The sequence below is a fragment of the Eupeodes corollae genome, chromosome 1 (genome assembly GCF_945859685.1).
Source record: "Eupeodes corollae chromosome 1, idEupCoro1.1, whole genome shotgun sequence".
Lineage (NCBI taxonomy): Eukaryota > Metazoa > Arthropoda > Insecta > Diptera > Syrphidae > Eupeodes > Eupeodes corollae.
The window spans coordinates 145,752,520-145,775,866 of NC_079147.1; the positions used below are offsets into that span (position 1 = coordinate 145,752,520).

The 23,347-nt window shown below is 32.6% G+C and overlaps 1 protein-coding gene across 2 annotated transcripts in view; it reads right to left on the reverse strand.

The window, feature by feature from the left end:
* LOC129938415 (bumetanide-sensitive sodium-(potassium)-chloride cotransporter) overlaps window positions 1-23,347 on the reverse strand; it is a 108,120-nt gene that overhangs the window by 54,954 nt on the left and 29,819 nt on the right. The window contains exon 1 of one of the 2 annotated variants that reach the window (XM_056045960.1): window positions 11,545-12,135. The exons of the other annotated variant lie outside the window; for it this stretch is intronic. Coding sequence (XP_055901935.1) covers window positions 11,545-11,783 — 239 coding nt within the window. The 5' untranslated portion in view covers window positions 11,784-12,135. Of the gene's footprint in view, window positions 1-11,544; window positions 12,136-23,347 lie in introns of those variants that run through there. 2 annotated transcript variants of the gene reach the window in all.

Below are 23,347 nucleotides of genomic sequence, written 5' to 3' on the forward strand. Positions count from 1 at the left end.
GAGTGTTGGCATATTGACCTACAACGTCAGCAATCCGAGTTGGCTCGTCAACTAACTGAGTCAGATGGTTCATTTCAGCAAAAATCTTGACATACCTTCCTTCGGATGTTGTCTGACTAGAATAGCGCAGCCACGAAGAATTGTGTACATTGAAATCGCCTGTAACAACGATCTCACTGTGCGGAAAATATGAAACAATTCTCTGGAAAGAGTCGGACAGCGCATCGAATTCGTTAGAAGTCGAATTGCTATCCAGACTTGGGCTACGATAAATAAAACACGTGTGAATGATGCGCCTTTGGACGGTGAATTTAAACCACATATAATAAAAATTTGTGTTGGTGCACTGACCATATTGTGGTAGAAATTGATAGGCAACATCATTCCGTACACGGCTAGACCATGGTTAGAAAAGAATAAAGGCACTAAGCTTTAACCGAAGAGGTTAAACTTAGAGTGATCGGTGGTTACACCAACCTGAGTTTCGCTTAGTGCCAAAACAGTTGGCTGTTCAAAAGAGTATGAACGTATGGAGCGTTTACATTTTTTCTAAGCCCACGAATGTTGCTCTATTGAACACAAAACTTACCAGCCATCGCAATACACAAAAACACAAAAAAATTTGAGTTGATACAGGAACTTGAGCCAGTCAATCACCATCAACGTCGTTGTTTATTAATTGCAGTATCTTTAAAAAATTCATCTTCAGTGATGATGCCCATTTTCACCACAAACGCTAAAGCATTTAAGGCCTCGTGAAATTTCATTTCCACCATTTTAGTGTTTGGTGCTATTTTCAGCTGGTGGTGTGATTGAACCTTACTTATTCTGTAATAAGGACATTGAAACAATTGGACACTGAAATCTTGTGATAAGACTTTTTTCGTTCAAGCCATGCTAAAGATAAGATTTATACTAAAGCTGCACAATCGACCAAAGACTAAATAATGAGAAGGGTGTATGGATGACATGATCTCTGCTTAACACAGAATTTAATAAAATGACAGTTTTATCATATCGAAGTCCGAAATTATGCCAAAGTACAAAAAAAATTCACATAGAATGGGAAGTTTTGAGAAAAACAACGCATACGTTACTCAGAGTCCTTTCTGTAAATTGCAGAGTATTTATAAGTTAAAATGCGCTTTTTCAAGTTTTTCAAAATTAATACTTGAGCAACTCAAAAAGCATACTGCTCTGATTTATTTTACACTAGCATTTTCCTTTTTATTTTTTTCCTTGCCTTGTCATGAATACTGAAAGATTTATTTTTAAAAATGGAGTGCACTCTGAGAAAAGATGAAAACCTCTTTTACAAGTGTAATACATTTCGAGAGTTCTTCTTTCTCAAGGCACGTGTGCGAATTTAATAAAACTACATTTCAAGTTCATTTTTTGATACTAATGGGATGAATAAATTTTAATCGCCACATTATTAGTTTCTGGTAATTGATGTTGTTGAATAAAAATGTTTTAAAAAATATACAAAATTGCGTATACGCCCCAGTGACCACTCAAATTAGAATAAACAATTGTAATTGGTTTGTTCAAAAGCGATGTCATAAATTTAAACAAATAATAAAAGAATTAATAAACACACATTAATTATCTATATTGAAGTTGTAAACAGGACTGTTCGAAAGAATTTACATATCGAATAAAAAAGAAGCTGTTACGTAATGACCAAAAGGGTTTCCTTAAAGACCGATGTGGTCTTATCTTCGAAACATTTGTGACAGTTATTTGTCAATATCATAAAGAGAAAGAACTTTTTTCTAAATGCAAAGGGTGTTTTTTTATACGGCCACAAATTTAGCTATGATATAAATTCTAGTTATACACCCGGCGTTACTCTCATGATTTATTTAAGAACAAATTTGGCAAGCATTAAAAAGGTTATAGTGAGCCCCCTTTGAAAGGCTGTCAAGTCCTTATATCTTAGATTTATAAAAGGTTAACAATTCTGTCATGCATTATATAAACTTTATCTTTTTCCGCAGCACACGGAGTGGAGGCCCTGAAAAAGCGAAAAAAATCCCGTTTTGAAACATTCTTTATTGGTGCTCCGCTCTTAGGGTGGTGTTATTTAAGCTATAGTCTTCCTTAATGATTGGGCTATCAATACTGAAGGATTTTTGAAATCGGAACAGTAGTTCCTAAGATTAGCGCGTTCAAACAAACAAACACACTCTTCAGCTTTATAATATTAGTATGGATAAATGTTTGCCATTATGAATTAAACTTCAGTATTGTTTACTCGATCCTGAAAAAAGGAGACCCTCTAAACTGCACCAACTATAGAGGAATCAGTCTACTTAACATCGCTTGCACAATCTTCTCTGCCGTAATATGTGAACGTCTAAAGCCCATCGTCAACAACCTGATAGGTCCTTATCAGTGTGGTTTTAGACCAGGAAAGTCCACAGTTGAACAAATATTCACATTACGGCAGATCGTGGAAAAAACCCAAGAACACCAAATTGACACCCACCATCTTTTCATCGATTTCAAGGTCGCATATGACAGCATCTACAGGGACGAGCTGTATAGAGCCATGTCTAGTTTGGCATACCTGCCAAACTCTGTTTGTGCAGCATGACCATAGAGAATTCACGCTGCTTCATAAATGTTGGAAACAACTTAACAGAACCTTTCGATGTCAAAAAAGGTTTTAGACAAGGTGATGCGCTGTTATGCGATTTTTTTCAACATCGTACTTGAAAGAATAGTGCAGAGCTCGCACGTCAACACTAGAGGCACTATCTTTCAAAAGACTGTACCATTACTAGGATATGCTGATGACATTGAAATTGACATAATCGGAAGAATTCAGCGTGATGTCAATGAGGCTTTTGTGAGTATTGAGGCAGAGGCGGCAAAAATGGGTTTAACGGTTAATGAGGGTTAAACAAAGTACATGCTGTCGTCAAGAAAGGACCAACAACACCGACGACGTCTTGGTCAAAACGTCACCATCGACAGACGCAACTTTAAGGTAGTCAAGGACTTCGTCTACTCGACTAGCGGTGCCTATTAGCAGCGCCTAGCGGTATTAACGCAGAAAACAACACCAGCTCTGAGAACAAACGAAGAATAACTCTTGCTAACCGCTGTTTCTTTGGGCTAAGAAATCAATTGAGTAGCAAAATCCTCTCTCGAATTACCTAAGTGTCACTATATAAGGCCCTCATCATTCCCGTCCTGCTATACGGTGCAGAAGCATGGACTTTGACAAAAGCGGATGAAGGCACCCTGGGTCGTTTCGAGAGAAAAGTTCTTCGTGTGATCTACGTACGGGCTGAAAAGCGACGTAGACTTAGCCAGAAGGGTAAAAGTCCATCCACTAAGATGGCTGGGTCTCGTAGAGCGCATGGAAACCAATGCTCCGGTCCGGAAACTCTTCGAATCCATACCCACAGAACAGCGCAGTTGAGGAAGACCGCGAATCAGGTGGCACGCACAAGTAGAAAGTGACTTCACCCCACTTAGAGCGCGAAACTGGAGACATCTAGTTAGGGACCGAGCTAGATGGAGAAGTTTGTTGGGTGAGGCCCTAGTTCACACGGGACTGTAGCCTTACCTTAAGTAAGTGAGTAAAGGTTTGTCATTATGTTTTATAAATGATTTCAAACAAGTGGCAGCCACAGCTAGCTCAAATAAATCACACGATCTTGGAGGCCACACCTTCGCCACAGGCTTCATTAAATTGATTGTTTCGTTGTTTCACGCAAACTGAAACACTATTTTGGTACACTTTTTTTGTACGATTATAAAATCGAAATAAGTAATTTGGTTGTGAAATGACAAACCAAACCAAAAAAAAGCGTAAATCAAATGACAGCTGTCAAAATTTTATTTTGATATGTTTTCGATTTTTAATCGAGTTAGATTTACGACAAAAGGATAATTTTAGGGATTTTCGGTTAATCTTAATGAAACGAACAAAAACATAAGTATTTTTCTTTCATATATGATATGAATTATAAGTTTCTATTTAATAAAAAGAAGAAAAGTTAATTTTTTGTACAATTTGAAAATCTAAATAATATATGAACATGACAAGATTGCCGTCTGCCAGAAAATAACATTTGCTTTAATAAAATAATAAAATAAATAGTTAGTAGAATTTTCATTAGATTTATTGTTTTAAAAAAATATAATTTGTTGTTTTACATTCGCAAATACAGACAAAAATGAATGATCTTTTGATTTTTGTATTTTAGTTTACGTGTTTATAAATTTTTTGAGAAATTTGTAAATTAATGTTTTTAGGAAAACAGAATTTAAAAAAAATTAAAAGGTTGAAAAGATTTTTCGATAATTTAAAGGCTCCCGGAAATTACGCCAGAAAATTCTTCATACAAAATTCTGGCTTTTTTTTTCCTAGGAAAAAATCCCAAATTTTTCTGGCAAAATTTCGGAATTTCACGCATTTTTTCCTAAAAATTTTCTGGCGTTTTTTCCATTTCTGTAAAGTGTGTAGTTGCTTTCGCGAATTCATCATTGACACTTGACGTTGTGAAAACATGCAACGTTGTGTTGTTGCCGTGCAGACATATGAAAATATGCTCGGAGTGCAACTTAAAGTTGCAAGCTCAAGCAGTTGCAGAGAGGACATTATTGCCTTCTAATTTCTTGTAGTATCGGACAAATAGCTATGAAATGGTAAATATCGTCAAGCTCATTTCTGTTACAATAATTGCAAAGGAGAGGTAGATCTGACCGATAATTCAAGTTCAATATTTCAACCCTTGCTCTGAAAATTCTACCTATAACTCTCGCATTAAGTCTATTATTGAGATAATTTGTCGCATTAGTATTTAAAGAGAGATTTAAAGTATTTCTCTTGTTGACGATGATGATGCTCTATTTAGATGTTGAAGAAATATGTATATTTTCATCAATTTTTGCGATAACATTCGAAAAGATATCTTCCCAGTTATCTATGTTTAACTCATTCAGTTCAAGAGAAACATTATGCAATCGAGCAAGTTGAGTCCATTCCTTAAATGCCGATGCTTCTGTGCGCAAAAGAACCTTCATGATAGATGTATAAAGATTCGAACTTCATTTACTCATTACTCTTGTTAGAAAATTTGCATGCAATTCAAAATTTTTAAAATAAATCGGTGCGCGGTAACCGAAATAGTCTTTTGAAATAAAGGTGTTGTATCAACTTAAATTCTTCAAAATAGGAGTGACCAAAAACTTGAATGCGGTAAGACATGGTTGCTTGGAAAACTCGGTATTTAGATCGCAAATCTATGTTTTTGTTTGAGAAGAAAGTTTTCCACATTATATTGAGAGCTACTTTAGCTTCTTTACACTTACGCTGGACATGTTCTTCGAAGCTACCGTTGGCAGAAATCAACACTCCTAGATATTTGAATTCCTGTACTATTTCAATAGGTTAGTTATTATTAGTTATTATCTTCTCTCAACCTTCAACAACTCCGTGCTTCAAATACTATTCTCTGAGTTTATTTTAAGGTCCCAGATATTGCGGTACGTTTGGATCCTATTGATCTGTAGCTGGAGAGAAGATGGGTTATCCGCTGGCATAACCAAGTCTCCACGTATAAAGAAGTTCTTTTATACGAATATCAGGAAAACAAACTCCACCGGTTAAATTATCTAAAATATCATCTATGTAGAGGGCAAACAAGATAGGTCTAAGGATACATCCTTGGGAAACATCAGCAGTTGTTTGAAACCATTTTGAAACCTCGGCTCCATCCCAAACTGTAGCATAAGTTTTACATACAAGTTTTAGACATTATATAAGACATTAAGAAATTTTCTAGAAGCCATTTTGTAAATGAGAGCTTGTCGATTGCCGGTATCAAATGCAGCTATTAAGTCGTAAAAGCAAGTATACATCTTTTTTTCTTTTGGATAAATTTGTTAGCAATACCCGATAAAGCAAAAATATGGTCAACCGTTGAAAAGCCCTCACGAAAACCAGCTTGAAAAATACTTAAGCGATTGTTTGATTCTACCCAATTGATAAGTCTTTTGTAAAGGATTCTAGCAAATACTTTTCTAATGGAATTAAAATACCTCGGTAATTCTCAGTTAAGCTTGCATCACCTTTTTTAAATATTGAAAATATAACAGCTTTATTAAAGCTCGTGGGAACACAATCGGACTCGTTGTAAAAAGAAAGAAGAAATTGCTTGTATCCTAAAGATGAGTTTTTTAAAAATTCAACGGAAATGCCATCAATTTCTGGGGACTTATTCTTGTCATGTTAAAAAGAGCAAGTTCCAATTCATCAAGGACTATTACAGAATCAAGCAAATTATAGACAGTGTCTTGCCAAGCGTAATGAATTGAAAGCAAGTCATCTTGACATGTCAAGAAGGATCGGAAATGGGATGCCAGAACTTCAGCTTGAAATACACTTGAAGACATAAGATTGCTTCCACCCAACTCCCGTACATTATACCAAAAATTCTTAGTGTCTAACAAATAATGAATTGATACTTGTTCTGGAATTTTTTGCAATTTCATTAAGTTTAAATTTGATTCTTAACTAATATTTACCATTTTAATTGTTATCCTATCACAACATTATCTTAATCAAATCGAGGAATCAAAACAACCACCAAATTTGTACTATCAGTAAAAGAATTTTTAATTCAATTCTACTCAAATTAATTTGCACTCCAGTCTGATTAATTAAATTATTAAGATTGCGTCCAGTAGACACACGTGTTATAATATAGCGATCAAATTCAAATGTCACACGCCCGAATAAAAAAACACAAATCATCGATAGTAATTCCAATGTAAAATTCCTCAATAAATTATTAATAAGGAACACAAACAATATAACTTTCGGGCTAGCGGGCTGATTGTGAATGTATTGTATTGTACTTTTTTCCTCAATATTTAAAGGCGTATTAAAACTAAGATTCTCGCTTTTGGGTATTTTCTAAAAGCAGCAGGCGATGACTTGGTTAACCAACTTATCTGCAAAATATGGTAGGAAAAAAGGAATTTTTCTGTGAATGGAATTTTAACATAGCCCAGTCCTCAAGAAAGGAGACTCCCTGTAATGTGACCTTCTACAGAGTTTCCTGAACATACATAGCTTATAAGATCCTTTCTGCCGTGTTTTGTGGACGTCTGACACATAGTTTTAGAAAGAATTGTGCAAAACTTAATCGTCAACACTAATCGCAATCTTTCAAAGGTCTGTCAAATTACCCTGATTCGCCGGCGGTGATATTGACATAATTTGAAGATAAAAACAAAACATTTTGTTGACAGCCCATTTTGAATCGTTTGGTGTTTTACTATAAGTCGATGGTCCAAAATTGTATACAAACTACAATGTTAAGTGTTCAAAATTTTTCTAAGTGGCAGTTTTTGAAATATTTAGCAATTTACTAAGCGACTCCAAAATTTTAAATCTTTCGTATTGTTTCGTTGACTACAAAAATATTAAAAATAAAATAAACGGAGCAATTATTTTTAAACGGACCTATTAATTGGAATTCCCAACTGAAAATTGGGCCATTCCATCCACTGCTCTTTAAGAATAACTGTACAGTTTTTATATGGACTTAGCAAATTACTAAAAGTTAAAGTTAAATCATCTTTTAAGCTTAGTAAATGTTCAAAATGGCTTCAACATTTTACTAAAACATTTAAAATGTTGTGCCGATATCTCTGACGGCTCGTGGGATAACGAGATATGATTTTAGGGAGCTTGAAACGTCGAAAAATGTTCAATCCCATTAATCGGACTTATTGCAATAACTTCCAAGGGAAGTTGCTTAAAGTATACAAATACTTCGTTTCGAATATAATCTGCCAAAAAAAGAACAATTTGGTTTTAGACTTCCTTAAATTTGAGAATTTGTGTTCAAAAACAAGTCAGCTCAAAAACACTTAGCTCCTAAAGATATTTGTTTGGTTTTCCTCAAAAACTATTTTTTAATAAATATCTGTAAACAAAATTGTATTGAAATGGTTTAAATTGTTATATTAACAACTTTAGAAAAATATGAAAACTTAATTTGTTTCTTTTTAAATTTCAAAAATAAATGCCAAAATTGATAGTCTTAAAATCAGTGAAATAGTTATTATGTACCAGAAAACATAGAATTTATGTAAACTTCTTATAACTTTCTATATTCACATATCTTAAATTGAGAAAAGAAATTAAAAAAGAGGATTTTTAGAAAAGTAAGAATCCTAATCGGGTCAAAATACCCCTTTAACTTTATTTAAAAAAACGTTTCAAAGGGATCGTATCGGAATCCCACTTTTTAAAATCCCGCTTTTAAAAAATCCAGAAAAAAAATTATGTAATCCCATCTTCTAAAATACCGATTTATTAAAATCCCGTCTTTTTAAATCCCGATCAATTAAAATTCCGAAAAATCCAGACAATCCCGTTTTTTATTTACTAAATATGTTAGTGTATTAAACTAAATAACAAAAAGTGGCTGGGATGCAACCCACACTGATAACTTCCCATCCCGTCTGTCGATTTGTCTTGCTTAAAAGTTTGTCTATATGTACTCGTATCAATTTTTACCAAATTTGCGTACTATTTTTTGTAGATTTGTCTAAATGAAAGAAACGGACTGTTGGATTTTTATATACAAATTACTGAATATCGAAAACAATATTTTCTGTGAAATAAAATAAGTTTGAAGGCAATATTTCTAATTTTTAAAAAGCTATTTCAGTCAAAAGTAAATTTTTAACAAGCTTTAGTATTGTTTTTTTTACAGTTTTATTTTTTGGAAAAAAAACTGTCAATTTAATTTTTTTTCAAGATTTAACTGAATATTGAAAACAATATTTCTTATAATATAAAATTAGTTTGAAGCCAATATTTCCAATTTTTAAAAAGATATTTGAGTCGAAAATTAATTTTTACCAACTTTTGTTAATTTTTTTTAGGTTTTTTAATTTTTTGCACAAAAACTGTCAATTCGATTTTTTTCAAAATTTTATTGAATGTTGACAACAATATTTTTTGAAAGATAAAAGTAGTTTAAAGCTAATATCTACAATTTTTGAAAAGATATTTGAGTCGAAAATCAATTTTTACCAACTTTTATAAATTTTTTTTAGGTTTTTTATTTTTCGAAAAAAACCGTCAATTCGAATTTTTTCAAACTTTAACTGAATGTTGACAACAAGATTTTTTGAAAGATAAAAGTAAATTAAAGCCAATATCTCAAAGTTTTGAAAAGATATTCGAGTCGAAAATCAATTTTTACCCACTTTTATACATTTTTTTTTAGGTTTTTATTTTTTGTAAAAAAACTGGCAATTTGATTTTTCTCAACATTTTTCAAAATGTTGAAAACAATATTTCTTATAAGATAAAATAAGCTTGAAGCCTAAATTTTAAGTTTTTGAAAAGATATTTGAATCGATATTCAATTTTTACGAACTTTGAGTAATGTTTTTTTTTTTAGATTTTTATTTTTATAAAAAAAACTGTCAATTCGATTTTTCTCAAAATTTTATCCGATGTCAAAAACATTATTTTTCGTTGCACAAAATTGTTTTAGAGATGAAATCATATTTCAATCGTAAAATTTTGGAGGTGACAAATTCTTTTTTTCAGTTTTATTGATTTTGAAAAAAAACCGTTATATTGATTTTTTTCAAAAAATATACCTGTTTGGTATCACATTACAATATATTATATAAAATTTAATTCAAGTCTCTAGCGTTTTTGGTTCGTAAGATATTTAGGGTTAACCAAAATGTTCACCTTTTTTTCAAACTGCTATGGTAAAAAAACCACCCACGCAATTTTCTTGAGAGCCCTTTCTGCATCTTTCTGTCTTATTATCTGTATAACAAAATTTATTTGAAATCGATATCTCTTCTGGTTCTTGAGCTATGGACGACGAAAAAAACGTCGCGAACGTACGGACGTACGGACGTACGAACGTACGTACACACGCACGCACAGACATCTTTCTAAAAATATTTTATTTCGACTCTAGGGACCTTGAAACGTCGAGAAATGTCAAAATTTTTAATTTGACAAATCGGACCCATTACAATAACTTCCTATGGGAAGTTAATAAAAGTCAAAGGTTTGAATGTTAAATTAAGAAGCGTTTTGGAATCCCGCTTTTTACAATCCGGGGTTTTTGCGTCAATATACAGTTCAACTAAAATAATTATGAGAGCAGTATTCTTGAAAACAGTATACTTTGTTAATTGATTTAAGTTTGCATTTTGTTTTGTAATCAAAACTGGTTGTTTAATTTTGAAAACTCGCGCGATTTTTTAAAATAAAACAACTAGTTTTGATTGCAAAATCGGGATAATCAAAAATGGGTTTATAAAAAACGGCATTATAAGAAAGGGGATTACAAAAAACGGGAATATAAAAACCGGGATATCGAAACCAACCCCGTTTCAAAAACAGAGACTCATTTCTGAAATGTTTTCTTTAGTCTGGATACTCGCAAAACATATCTGATGTTTTTTAAACAAATACAAAATATTTCAGAAACTTTTTTTTGGTGTGAACACACCTTAATAGACATTCTTTTCAAGTTTATCACATTATACTCTAAAACACTATTATGTTGCTAGAACGTAGATTATACTTTTTCTATAAAGTTTTTAATGGCCTTACATTAAAACCGTCCTAAAAATCAAATTATAACGTCAAGTTTTTGAGGTACAAATTTTCATAATTCGAAAAAAACCTTATATGAAGCTTTTTGGAAAAGTATTTTTAAAATAAAATTCGTGATGATTTTTCTAGTCTACAATCCCCTACTTCCATATTACGGTGTTGTATATTTTCTTACTCTTATTTATTAAAAAAAAAAATAGTTACAAGCCATTATCTGTCTAACATAAACCCTTATGAGAAAACTGAGTTCCATTTTCGAATTCTCAGTTTTAATGTTAAAAGTTTTTGAAATAATAAAAAAAAGAAATGTTAAAAAGGCGATCCGACCTTGAACACATTTACCTTAAATTAAAGTCCGGATTCGCAATCACCACATGAAATTATCATTAAAACGAACTGTTCAAAAACATAACAGAATTACATTCAAGGTTTTACGAAACTTCAAATAGTGCGTCAAACGAAGACCTATAAGTCATCTCTTAAATAATCAAAAATTTCGAAAACTAAGTAAGATAAAAGAATGAATTAATTTATGTACTTTGTAACAAATTCGTACAATATTTTGTCAGGAACTACGTTGCGTATTACCCTAACTTTAAAAATGAGGAATTATAAGGTAAGATTCCAATTCAGGACCACAAATTTCTTTGGAAAAATATTTTTTGGTTCAAAATTCAATATTGCACAAAACATACGACAAATATTTGTTTTAAACTCATTATTATAACCTGCAATACAATTAAGTTAATTTCTAGGTTGAAAATATTTAAAATACTGCGTATATTTTTAAATTAGTTCGTAGCCGAACTAAATGCTCTAACAAATTCGATTAACCAGAAACTCAAAAACAAAAACAGCCATTATCACCTAAAATATTTTACCCATCATTATTTACAACAATAAAAACATACCTCGTCAACTGTGCCAAACTGAACTTCCTTGAATTACTTTCGTCATGTTCATTATTTTGGGAAACATTTCGGTGCAGTAAACTAAATCGTTTAAGTCCAACTCCAGGACTGGTGCTGTTCCTCTCCGAGGGTAGATCCCCCACAACATCAACAGGGTTGCCATTTGTTTTTTCACTTTCACCACCACCAGCACTGCCACCATTCATATTAACTTTACTTATACTAAACCTTTCAGTCATTGTACTAAATTATTTAGATACAATCAAAAACAAAAGTTACTATAAAATTTAGGCAAAATAAAATAAAACCAAAGATCTATAAAAATTAAATCCGATGAACTTATAAATAATTTATTTCTTTGGTACAAAATATTTAAAGAACAAAACACAAAAATGTGTGTAGTATTTACTCGTATTTTATCAGTGAATAAAACTCATAACCGTTATTATTATTGTTATTTATAACGATTGTCGCGAGTCATATCGAGTTTATTGCAAGGCGATCGCTATAATCCCAGCCAAAGGCAGAGTCTCACTTTGCGAATAGAACCTCAATACCGAACGAACGTTAGATCGCGATTAACCATTTGTTCACCCAACGCAGGTACTTTTATCGGCTCGTGCTGTTGCTGTTGGCTTGGGTGAAAAGTATCCCTTGGAGATTCAGCAATGCATGTAATATGAAACGTCTTATCGATCGACGACGTGACGCGACCGCGACGTGGGAGAACTTTTCTTCGAGCTAAAGCTTTTTAATTAAGATATACTTTTCTTATATTCAAGTTCGATAGTAGGCTGTTTTGATATTGATGTTTGTATCTGTTTGTGTTTTTGAGAGGCTCGACGCGAGCCGAAGCGCCACCGCAGCAGCCCGGTGCTAACAAGTGTAAAGCAGACAAAGATTACTCGATTTATGGAGAGTATTATGATCTGCAAAAGCTTTCTTTTAACTTTTTACTATATTAACCCATCATCGTTATGATGATGACATAAATGAGTCATTGGTTGCCAAAACTCCCAAAATTAAAAGCACGTTTAATAATACTTCTAACCAGGGCCGAATTTGGTATTTTTATTTGTTTGAGCCACCCTTCCAGAACTTGTATTTGTATTTCAATGTGGTTGTTCGAAGTTAGGAGTAAATTGTTCCTTCTTTTGTCTTTGCAAGAGTGTTCTAAGATCTACTAATATTATCAACCTGAAGATTTGTATGTTTGTTTGTTTGTTTGTTTGAACGCTCTAATCTTAGGAACTACTAATCTGATTTAAAAAACTCTGTGAGTGCTAGATAGTCCATTTATTAAGGAAGGTTAGAGGCTGTACAACATTACGCTATGCCAAATAAAAGCGAAGCATCAAATAAAGAATGTTTCAAAATCGTTGATTTTTGTCCCTTTTGAGAGCTTCCACTGCGTGCGCTGGGTAAAAGGTTAAAGTTTTGTTAAAATAATTTATGATAATAGGTCTAAGAAGTCTGCAACAGTATGTACATATGTCTATCCTTTAAAGTTGGCTCTCTATAACCATTTGTATGGTAACCAAATTTGATCTAAAAAAAAGCAAGCGGGACGCATCTATTACCTACGAGTATATGAGGCAGTTTCGCATAACATAATATGCAATACTGTGTATTTAAGACGTGTGACTTGACAGCTGTCACGTGGTTTATGCTAAATCTGGTTTGAAATTTTATAATAGGATGGTTCACACTACATAAGGGACTTGAAGGTTAGGCAAGTTTCTAGTATCCGATTGAACAACTATCAAAAAATTGCCTACCAATCAAGAAAAATCTGCCTAACCATCATGGCTGAATCACAAACACGCTTAAGCTTCGGCTTCGACTGCGTTACGGTGGGCCTGCTTCGAGGTTGCTTTTAATGACATTTCTATTATTTCATCCCTCCAAAGAGCAAATATTTTGTTTTTTGACATTTTTTTTTACAGCTGTTGAGCTGTCAGACAAAGCAAATGTTCAGATAATCTTTGGCTGAATCACAAACACGCTTCAGCTTCGGCTTCGCCTGACGTTTACGAGTTCAGCCATAGGAATTCAATGCATGCTATCACAATGAAGCTTCGACCTCACGTTTCGTTTGACAATCGTAAGGAAAAGAACGTAATGTAACGTAATGTGACTCCAAACGGAAGCTCTAGTTCAATTATCTGAACATTTGCTTTGTCTGACAGCTCATCAGCTGTAAAAATATGTCAACAAACAAAAGATTTGCTCTTTGGAGGGATGAAATAATAGAAATGTCATTCAAAGCAACCTCGAAGCAGGCCTAACGTAACGCAGACGAAGCCGAAGCTGAAGCGTGTATGTGTTTCAGCCATTAACTAGAGCTTCCGTTTGGAGTCACTTTACGTTACATTACGTTCTTTTTCTTACGATTGTCAAACGAAACGTGAGGTCAAAGCTCCATTGTTACAGCATGCATTGAATTTCTATGGCTGAACTCGTAAACGTTCGATGAAGCCGAAGCTAAAGCGTCTTTGTGCTTCAGCCATCAATTCAAGTAAACTTATGTCAAAATGACAGCTAATCATTTTTTTTATTCAACTGAAAGCCGAACTTTATGATTGTGATTTATTTATTATCTGCACAATTCCAGTTGATTTTTTATGTAAAATGGTTTCTTGTCAAATAGGAAAGGGAATAATAAATATTGTAAATATTTTTGTTTTTTTTTTTAATAAGCCGGAAAGGACTTGTAGCTTGCATGAGGAATATTTTGTGGACAACTATTACCCTGGTTACAAAAGGAGATCGAGGAATCGAATCGAATCGAATTGAGATTTCGATCCAGGTATATGGTGGCACTGAATCGAGGAATCGTATTCAAATGGAATCGAAATGACATTTTGGTTGTATTTGTGTACGTACTGCTACGTGAATAACTTTCAAATTTTATAACAATGCTCTCAACACAAAGACGAGCGCCAAATTAAATTCAGCTTAGAACCAAAAATACTCCATTTAAATGAAGTGTTTTTGCTTAGAACAAACAAGATGGAAAAAACTTATCGCACGCACACAAGCAAGACCTCACACACCAATAACTCGATTCCCCGATTCAGGTTTACAAACAAATTTTCGATTCGATTCACCTCTTTCAGTGGGATCGGATCGAGTAATCCTATTTCGATCCGATCCAGGTCTATACGGCGCTAAATCCTGATTCAATTCGGATTCAATTCTCCTTGTAAACGCGGTATATGTTTTTGGTAGTTTTTGCACTATCAACTGAAAAAAGAGGTTATTGAAGCAAAGTTCCGAGTCTCGAGTTTATGACACTTGAATATGTTGTTTGAACTTGGCCAATGAATAGACTTAAGTTATGATGATGTTTTTGGTAAGAACAGTGTGCAACGAAGACGCTATTGTGGAAGATTTGGCTTGGGGATGTTAGTTAACGGGCTTACAAAACTCAAATCGTTACTCGTGTAATAATCGAAGCCAAACACTGATTAAGCGGGTCGCATGTTCGATGAATGGACCCAAAACGAGATTGTAACCGAGCCCGATTTTCACAAGAAAATTTAGCTCAGCGATGAAGCTCACTTTTAATTCAATGGGTACGTAAATAACCAAATTTTAGTAACAAACAGTGACTGTTTAGTGTAGGAATCATTGGTCCATATTTTTTCAAAAATAAAGTGATCAAAGACTCTTTCATGCCTGAAATGGAGTATGTTGATGTGGACGACCTTTAGTTCCAACAAGACGGTGCTACAGGTCATAGAGCCAACCAAAAAATCAATTTAGTGAAGGAAATTTTTGGTTAGCGCAAATTTTCGCGTCGTCGTCGTGAGCTTGCAAGGTCGTGTGATTTAACACCGCTTGAATATTTTGTGCAGTTTTATGAGAAGTGGTTTATCTGCGCAGATAAGATAGAGACAATTGACGCCATGGTAAAGGATAATAGACGCATTACAAACGACAAACGATCTACCCTACTTAAGCTTCTTAGGTTAAAGATATGACAAGTAAACAAGTATAATAACAAGTATAATAACAAATATTATACTCATTGTAAGTCTTCGTTTTTAATTTCTGCTTATACCGTCGCGTTTCTGTGTATGAATTGCATTTTTCACCTATAAGTCAAATAGTTGATCTGTCTGGAAACTCATTTCGTCTACTTTTTGGAGTTTTCAACTTTACTAATTTTAGCTTGAAAATAGATGAAGATAATGAACGAACATGTAACACTATTTTCAAAAATACTGTATTTGAAAGGAATTTTGATGAACCTGTTTCGTTAACCGGATTTAATGGATTGTCGACCGATTTCTTGCATTATCTTGATATTGTCTTTTCTGATAGTTCTTTTTCCTGTGAAGCCTTGGATGCGGATGATTGGCTTTCATCAAAAGTTTCAAATAATAATGCATTTCAGGGCTATAAACCACTAAGTACTGAATAAAAGCAACATTTTATTTCTTCATTAAAAAAATTAACTTTAAGTAAATTAATTTAAAAGGACTGAAATAATATTTGAAAGTTCATTGAAGACAACTTAAAAGAACTACCTTTAGCTTGATGTTATATATAACTGTTCAGAGAACAGCTTGCGTGGGCACCAAAGGGGCCATGCGTACTTGCCAAACGGACGCCTTAAACGTTATTTTGGATCTTCTACCAATCGACCTTTTTATTAAATACATAGTTTCCTGCAGCGCTATTAGGCTGAAGGAATGAAACAGCTGGTTGTCAAAACCTTAGGATCACAGCAACACAACGAAATTAATTCCCTCAGATATTATCTCGGTAGACACTGACTACTGCACTCCTACTTTGAGCCTTAGTAAGGGTTTTAAGGTTATTTTCCCATCCAGAGAAGATAGGGAGGATGACATCGTGTTGATATGTTTCGACACAACCATCTTTACTGACGGCTCAAAGATGGAGTGCGGAGTTGGTTCTGGGATCTTTTCTGAATCCCTAAATGTAGCCAAATCCTTTAGGCTTCCTGACTTTGCGAGCGTTTTTCAGGCTGAGCTGCTGACAATAAGGGAGGCATGTAAGATACTTAAACAAAACCCAAACCAAAACCGAAATGTGGCTTTCTTTACAGACAGTCAGGCAGCTGTCAAAGGCATTAACTCGGCCATATCGTCATCTAAATTGGTCCAGCAATGTCGCGATGAGCTTGCAAACCTAAATATTAACCTCGGTTTCCCCTGATCTGGGTTCCGGGTCATAGTGGTATCGTGGGAAATGAACGGGCTGACGAGCTAGCCAGGCAAGGCAAGGGTAAAATCTTTTCTATCTACAAAACTGAATCAAACCGAAGGTGGAGCAATTTACCCAACTGCATTATATCTAGGAAGATATGGCCCACCTATAATAAAACCCGTACAAACGAGTTTCTATGCGATTGTTTGCGGTTTGTACCGGACATTGGCCTATAGGAGTTCATGCAGAGAAGTTTGGTATCTCTTACAACACCTTTTGCCGTAGTTGTAGTGACCAAAGAGAAAGTTAAACGATAATCCATTTCCTCTGCAAATGTTCTGCTTTGGCAAACACTAGAATGAAATACTTTGGAAAAGCATTCTTTCACGAGCTTGATGAGCTATCTGAGACAAAGATTAGAGACCTAATCTTTTTTCTCAATGCGACAAAATGGCTCTAACATAATCGCTATGAAGCTTCTCTATAAATCTATAGCTTTCAATCAAAGGTCAAACCAGTTTTTGGTATCAAAACGGCGCAATACAGCGCTAATTGGATCTCAGGCTAGGTTGCCTTGAGATCGCCATTTCTACCTACCTACCTTGATGTTATATTTTATAATGGTTGAACTGAATGTCTCTCTCTCTTGTTACATTAGTGTTACAATAATTTATTGATCTTTATTGCTATACGAACAATTTATAAGGCCAAGTGATTGTATTTGAGAATCGTTATTAAAAATGGCCGAAAAATAAGGAAATCTTCAGATAACAAAGGTTTGTCAGTTATAAATACTTTTCAAACCACGTAAATAGGTTGAATAGAATATGTTTTTTTAGAATAAAACACATCCTTATAATTTTATAATAATAATAATGCCCCCTGAAAGCCAGCATCAGAAGAAGGGCGGGATGATGATTCCCGAGAACAGAGGAAGGCACCAAGCCAAATCGGTGGCATACTTTCCAAAAGTAAAACTGTAATAGACATTTTCTCAAAGCTGAATTAAAATTATGAAGTTAAGCGAAGTTCAGGTAAAAAACTTATGAATTGATAAGCCCTGCGAAAATTGTTTATATATTAAACCTCAACGTGTCACCAAGGCGGATGCAATAAGTTTTGAAAGGTGATACAAATACTGAATATATGAAACACGTCCCGAAACCAAAACTTACATCACTTCAAAAAACTAACAGATTGACTTTCGCTAAAATATAGATGAAGTATAGTTTTTTTTGCATAAGAAAGTATTGGGGAGGCCCAGACGGTGGTCAACAATTTCGCCATGATAAACAAACCGAAAATAAGCAGCATAGAAATCCTTGTAAGTTTGAAGTAGGTACGTTGATATTAACTTCCCATAGGAAGTTATTGTAATGGGTCCGATTTGTCAAATTGAAAATTTTGACATTTCTCGACGTTTCAAGGTCCCTAGAGTCGAAATAAAAGATTTTTAGAAAGATGTCTGTGCGTGCGTGTGTACGTACGTTTGTACGTCCGTACGTCCGTACGTCAGTACGTCCGTTCGTCCGTACGTTCGCGACGTTTTTTTCGTCGTCCATAGCTCAAGAACCAGAAGAGATATCGACTTCAAATAAATTTTGTTATACAGATAATAAGGCAGAAAGATGCAGAAACGGCTCTCAAGAAAATTGCGTGGGTGGTTTTTTTACTATAGCAGTTTGAAAAAAAGGTGAAAATTTTGGTTAGCCTTAAATATCTTACGAACCAAAAACGCTAGACACTTGAATTAAATTTTATATAATATATTGTAACGTGATACCAAACAGGTATATTTTTTGAAAAAAATCAATATAACGGTTTTTTTTATAAATCAATAAAACTGAAAAAAAAAATTTGTCACCTGCAAAATTTTACGACTGAAATATGATTTCATCTCTAAAACAGTTTTTTACAACGAAGAATATTATTTTTGACATCTGATAAAATTTTTTTCAACATTAGGACAAATTTTGAGAAAAATCGAATTGACAGTTTTTTTACAAAAAATAAAAACCTGAAAAAAATATATAAAAGTTGGTAAAAATTGATTTTCGACTCAAATATCTCTTTAAAAATTTTAAATATTGGCTTCAAACTAATTTTATCTTATAAGAAATATTGTTTTCAACATTTGGTAAAATTTTTAAAAAATTCGAATTGACAGTTTTTTTACAAAAAATAAAACTCTAAAAAAACAATACCTAATAAAACTTGGTAAAAATTTATTTTCGGCTCAAATAGCTTTTCAAAAATTTAAAATATTGGCTTCAAACTTATTTTATTTCAGAGAAAATATTGTTTTCAATATTCAATAATTTTTATATAAAAATCCAACAGTTCGTTTTTTTCATAAAAAATAAAATCTACAAAAAATAGTGCGCAAATTTGGTAAAAATACATATAGACAAACTTTTAAGCAAGACAAATCGACAGACGGGATGGGAAGTTATCAGTGTGGGTCGCATCCCAGCCTCTTTTTTTTTATTTTGGTAGAAACACCAGCTTATGGTGCTGGTACCAACTTCAAAATTACGGATGCATGTTTTTCAAGGATAACGCTGCTATTTATGTTTCAAAATATACAAAAGAGTTTTTAAATAAGCAAAATATTAACTCATTCCACTGACCTCCATCCAGTCCTCATTTTAATCCGATTTAAAACGTTTGGGCAATTTTAATACAAAACTTTTTTTTTAAAAATAGACATTTATTTTAATTGACAAAAGTAATTTAAAAAGAGTGAGCCAAAATTAATATGTGTCAAATAAAATCATGAAATTTCAATACCACGACGTCTAGTCTAGCACCAAATATTGAACGGCTTTTTGGCCTTAACATTATTTCTTTCGTCGATTTCTCTTGCTTAAAAGGTTTGTAAGTTTTCGGGTTTTTATTAAATTAATTATTGTAAACAAATTAAAAATTAATAACAATATTTTGCATATAATGAAATAGTTTCATTTCAATATCTGTAGCATTTCTTAAAAGTTTTTATTTCTTATATAAACAAATACAAATTGGATAACTGAAATTAATTTGAAGTCAATACCTTCTATTGTTCAAGTGATATCGTGAACCCAACATCATCTTTACCAAATGTTCGTAGTGTTTTTGTACATAGATTTTATTTTTTTTGAAAAAACGGACTGTTAAATTTTTATCAAAAATGCACTGAATGTCGAAAACAATATTTTATGTGAGATTAAATAAGTTTAAAATAATATTAATATTTTTAATTTTAAAAAAAAGACATTTGAGTTGAAAATCAATTTCTACGAACTTTTAGAAATGTACAATAACTTCCTATGGGAAATTCCTCTTAAGTTTAATTGTTAAGATACTAAAAGTCAAATTAGTTTGTTAAAATCCAATAATAAATTAAAAAAAATCAAGATTATTTCGTAGAGTATATTTATGTGATATTAGGTGCAATATAAAAAAGTCCTTAGTTCTTTTGGAAGTTACTAAGCTCTAAAAGGAAATATCAAATAATCCACAATCAGTGCAATATAAATATAACTTTTTTGTTTAAGTCTGACTGAAGGAGAAGTATTTCAATATATTGATGGTCCTGAAAATATCCTGTAAATTTTTGTTAAAACTTGTAAGTCTTATATTACTGCTACAATTATTTATATATTTACCTGTTCGTTTTTTCTAAATTATGAAAATCTTCGTAAATGTGCAAAACTGTCATGTATACCAAAGTTGTTTAAAAACACAATCTCTAAACATATTTTATTATTTTGTAAATCAATTATTAACAACATTAACTTGTCTGCAAAATTCTACAAACAAATCTTTTAGAATTGATGATCCAAATTGTTATTAATAAGCAAAATAGTCCAAAAACTGAAATTTTTTACTCATGCAAAAATAATAGAGACATGGATGTCCACAGCGGATCATAACTTGAATGAAATCATTTTTAAAAAAGACTGTATACAATATGTTAACTTTAAAAGCTGTATTTTAAAAATTATTAATGTGTTTTCTGAAGTTTCTCAAGGTAGTCATATTGGTCCTCTGCTCTTTTAAGTGTTAATTTATGAAATTTTTGAATATCTGCTTAGCTCAAAAATCTTATATTTGCAGCTTCTATAGCTTCTCAATTCCAAGCGGTTATCTTTTATCCAGGACGATATTGACAGAGCTTTTGGAAGGTGCTCTCTAAATGGAATGGAGCTCAATACAAAAAAGTGTTAAATGATGTCATACACTCGTAGTAAGAAACTGATTGATCACGTGCACTCTTAATTAATTAGGAGTATTATTAGATATTAAGCTCTCTTGGAACTCTCATATTGATGTCTTCTTGAAGCCGTCTTAGATTAACCAAGAAATTTACAAAGAACTAAATGATTTTTATAGTACAAAAATCATCTACTGTACGCTTGTCCGAACTATCCTGGAGAATTGTAGCCGTGCATGGTGTCCTATATATGATGTCTCAATAAATAAAATTAAAAGTGCTCAAAAAAAATGTTTGTTATTCCCTGCCCTTCATAATTTTCCCCAAGATCCAAATGAACGTCTTCCGTCTTATGAAAATTGACTCAATTTACTAAGCCTATTAAAGCTGAAGAAATTTTGAATTTATCAGTTTAGTTTTTGATTTACTTGCCACCTGCTTAAGCGGCCTATAAACAAAATACTTGTGTTCACACTTGTGGGCCTCCTCCGTTTTCGGTGTCAGGCACTACGCTAGTAAAATCAAATGTTTTTGGTTTTTGCGTGTCGGTGTCTGGATGGGTGTCATGTGTATTAGGATATGTGCACACATTTACTATTCAGTTGAATTTTTGTTGAGTGCGGTACGCAATGGAGGATCCAGGGGGTGGGGGGTCCCTGGGAGATAATTTGTTTGCTTTTTCGTAGGAATTCCCTTCAATTCAAAACAAATCGTATTGCGTTAATGGATATGACCCCTATTGTAATTTGAATTATTTATTTTTTGTATATGAAAAAATCATTTGTATTTTACTTCCTTAAACTTTGTTGCTAAAAGTACTACTTTTGACTGAAGATTGGACCAGGAACATAATATGAATCGGATATTCAGCCCTTTTCCAAAAACACCGCACAAATTCATCAACTTTTGACCAATTGGCGACCCAGGTGGGGTCATATGAGCCAAAAACCTTATACAGTTAAGTTGTATAAGTAAAAATTTCATTCAAAGATTTATTAGTAATTTAACGACATTCACAAAAAAAGTAGTTTGCTGTCAAAAACAACTCAAATTTTGATTTTCGCTCAATTTAGAACTTGAAAAGCTTTAATCATGCTTTAAAATATTTTCATAAAATTTGTTTCTAAGAAAAATAGCAAATATTGAGGTTCTAAAGAAACCTTGAATAAGAGATCATCAATTTTATATTAAGTTGCCTTTGAATTCCTTAAACTAGCCTTCAATTTTATTATTACATTTTTTTGACACACATAAATAGTGATTATTGAAGTGATCTTTACTGCGACATATAGGAACTATGTACATATATGTCTACATAGCAAGTTTTGCATTAGTAAACAATTTCAAACTAGAGTTTTTAATCAAATATAACATCACGACGGTAGAGAATTCAAAAAAGTAGGTACCTCTACTCCTTCCGTCTGTCTGTCTTTCCTGGCCCCTACTGATTGAAATTAAGATTTTCAGCTGATTAGTGTAGGGAGTTTTATAATTTTTTATAATACAAAAAATAACAGTAGTCCCCACACAAATTTTTTGGTTCAAACATATTTTATTTTCTAAAACTTTCTCAAAATTTTGTGTTCTTATTTTGGCTTCTTTCTACAAGAAAAACATATTTTTGTATTGCTTTAGAGGGGACAGCTCAAAAAAAAATCTTTATTTTGTTTTAAAGTTTTCTCAAGAACTAATGGAATGATGTCAAAATTCTTCTCTTTCTGTGCAAGCTCTTATTAATGATCAAATTGATGATGATTTTTTATGATCAGAAATGTATTTTTTTTTATTTTTAATAGAATACTAATTTTGTTTGCAAAACTCGAAAGGGAAAACATTTTTCACGAAATTTGAATTTAAAATGTTCATATATTTATAAATTACAAAATTTAAAATGATTTTCGAAAAAATAGGTTAATCTAGATTTTTTGACAAATAAAATGGCATTTAAATTTTTGAGAAGAACTTATTTAGGAGGTACATTTTTAAATCTTAAAACATAGGCAATATTTTTTAACAGACTTTTTGAAAGATATTATCAAGTTCTTGCGACCAAGACGGAAATTGAATTCGAAAAACCTACGTCAAAAAAAGCCCGATATTTTTACATATCAGATCCTCTCTCATCTTCTGGATTTTTAAAGTTTTGCAGCGTTCTTCGCATTAATAGAAATGAAAACAGGAAAAGTGTGTTTTGTTTTTAGAAAAAAGCAACGTTTCAAAACAATTTCCTACATTTCTGAGCGAAATGCACCAAAAACCATCTAAGCTATTGTATTTTAGCTCCTAAATATGGCATATTTAGACAACTGTTCGAATCTTGAAATGCTTTAGTATGCGTCATCCAAATTAAATAGTTAGACCATAATTTGCTGCACAACAGTGTTCTAAATAATTTGATAACTAAAGTTGTCATTTAAGCAATTTTTA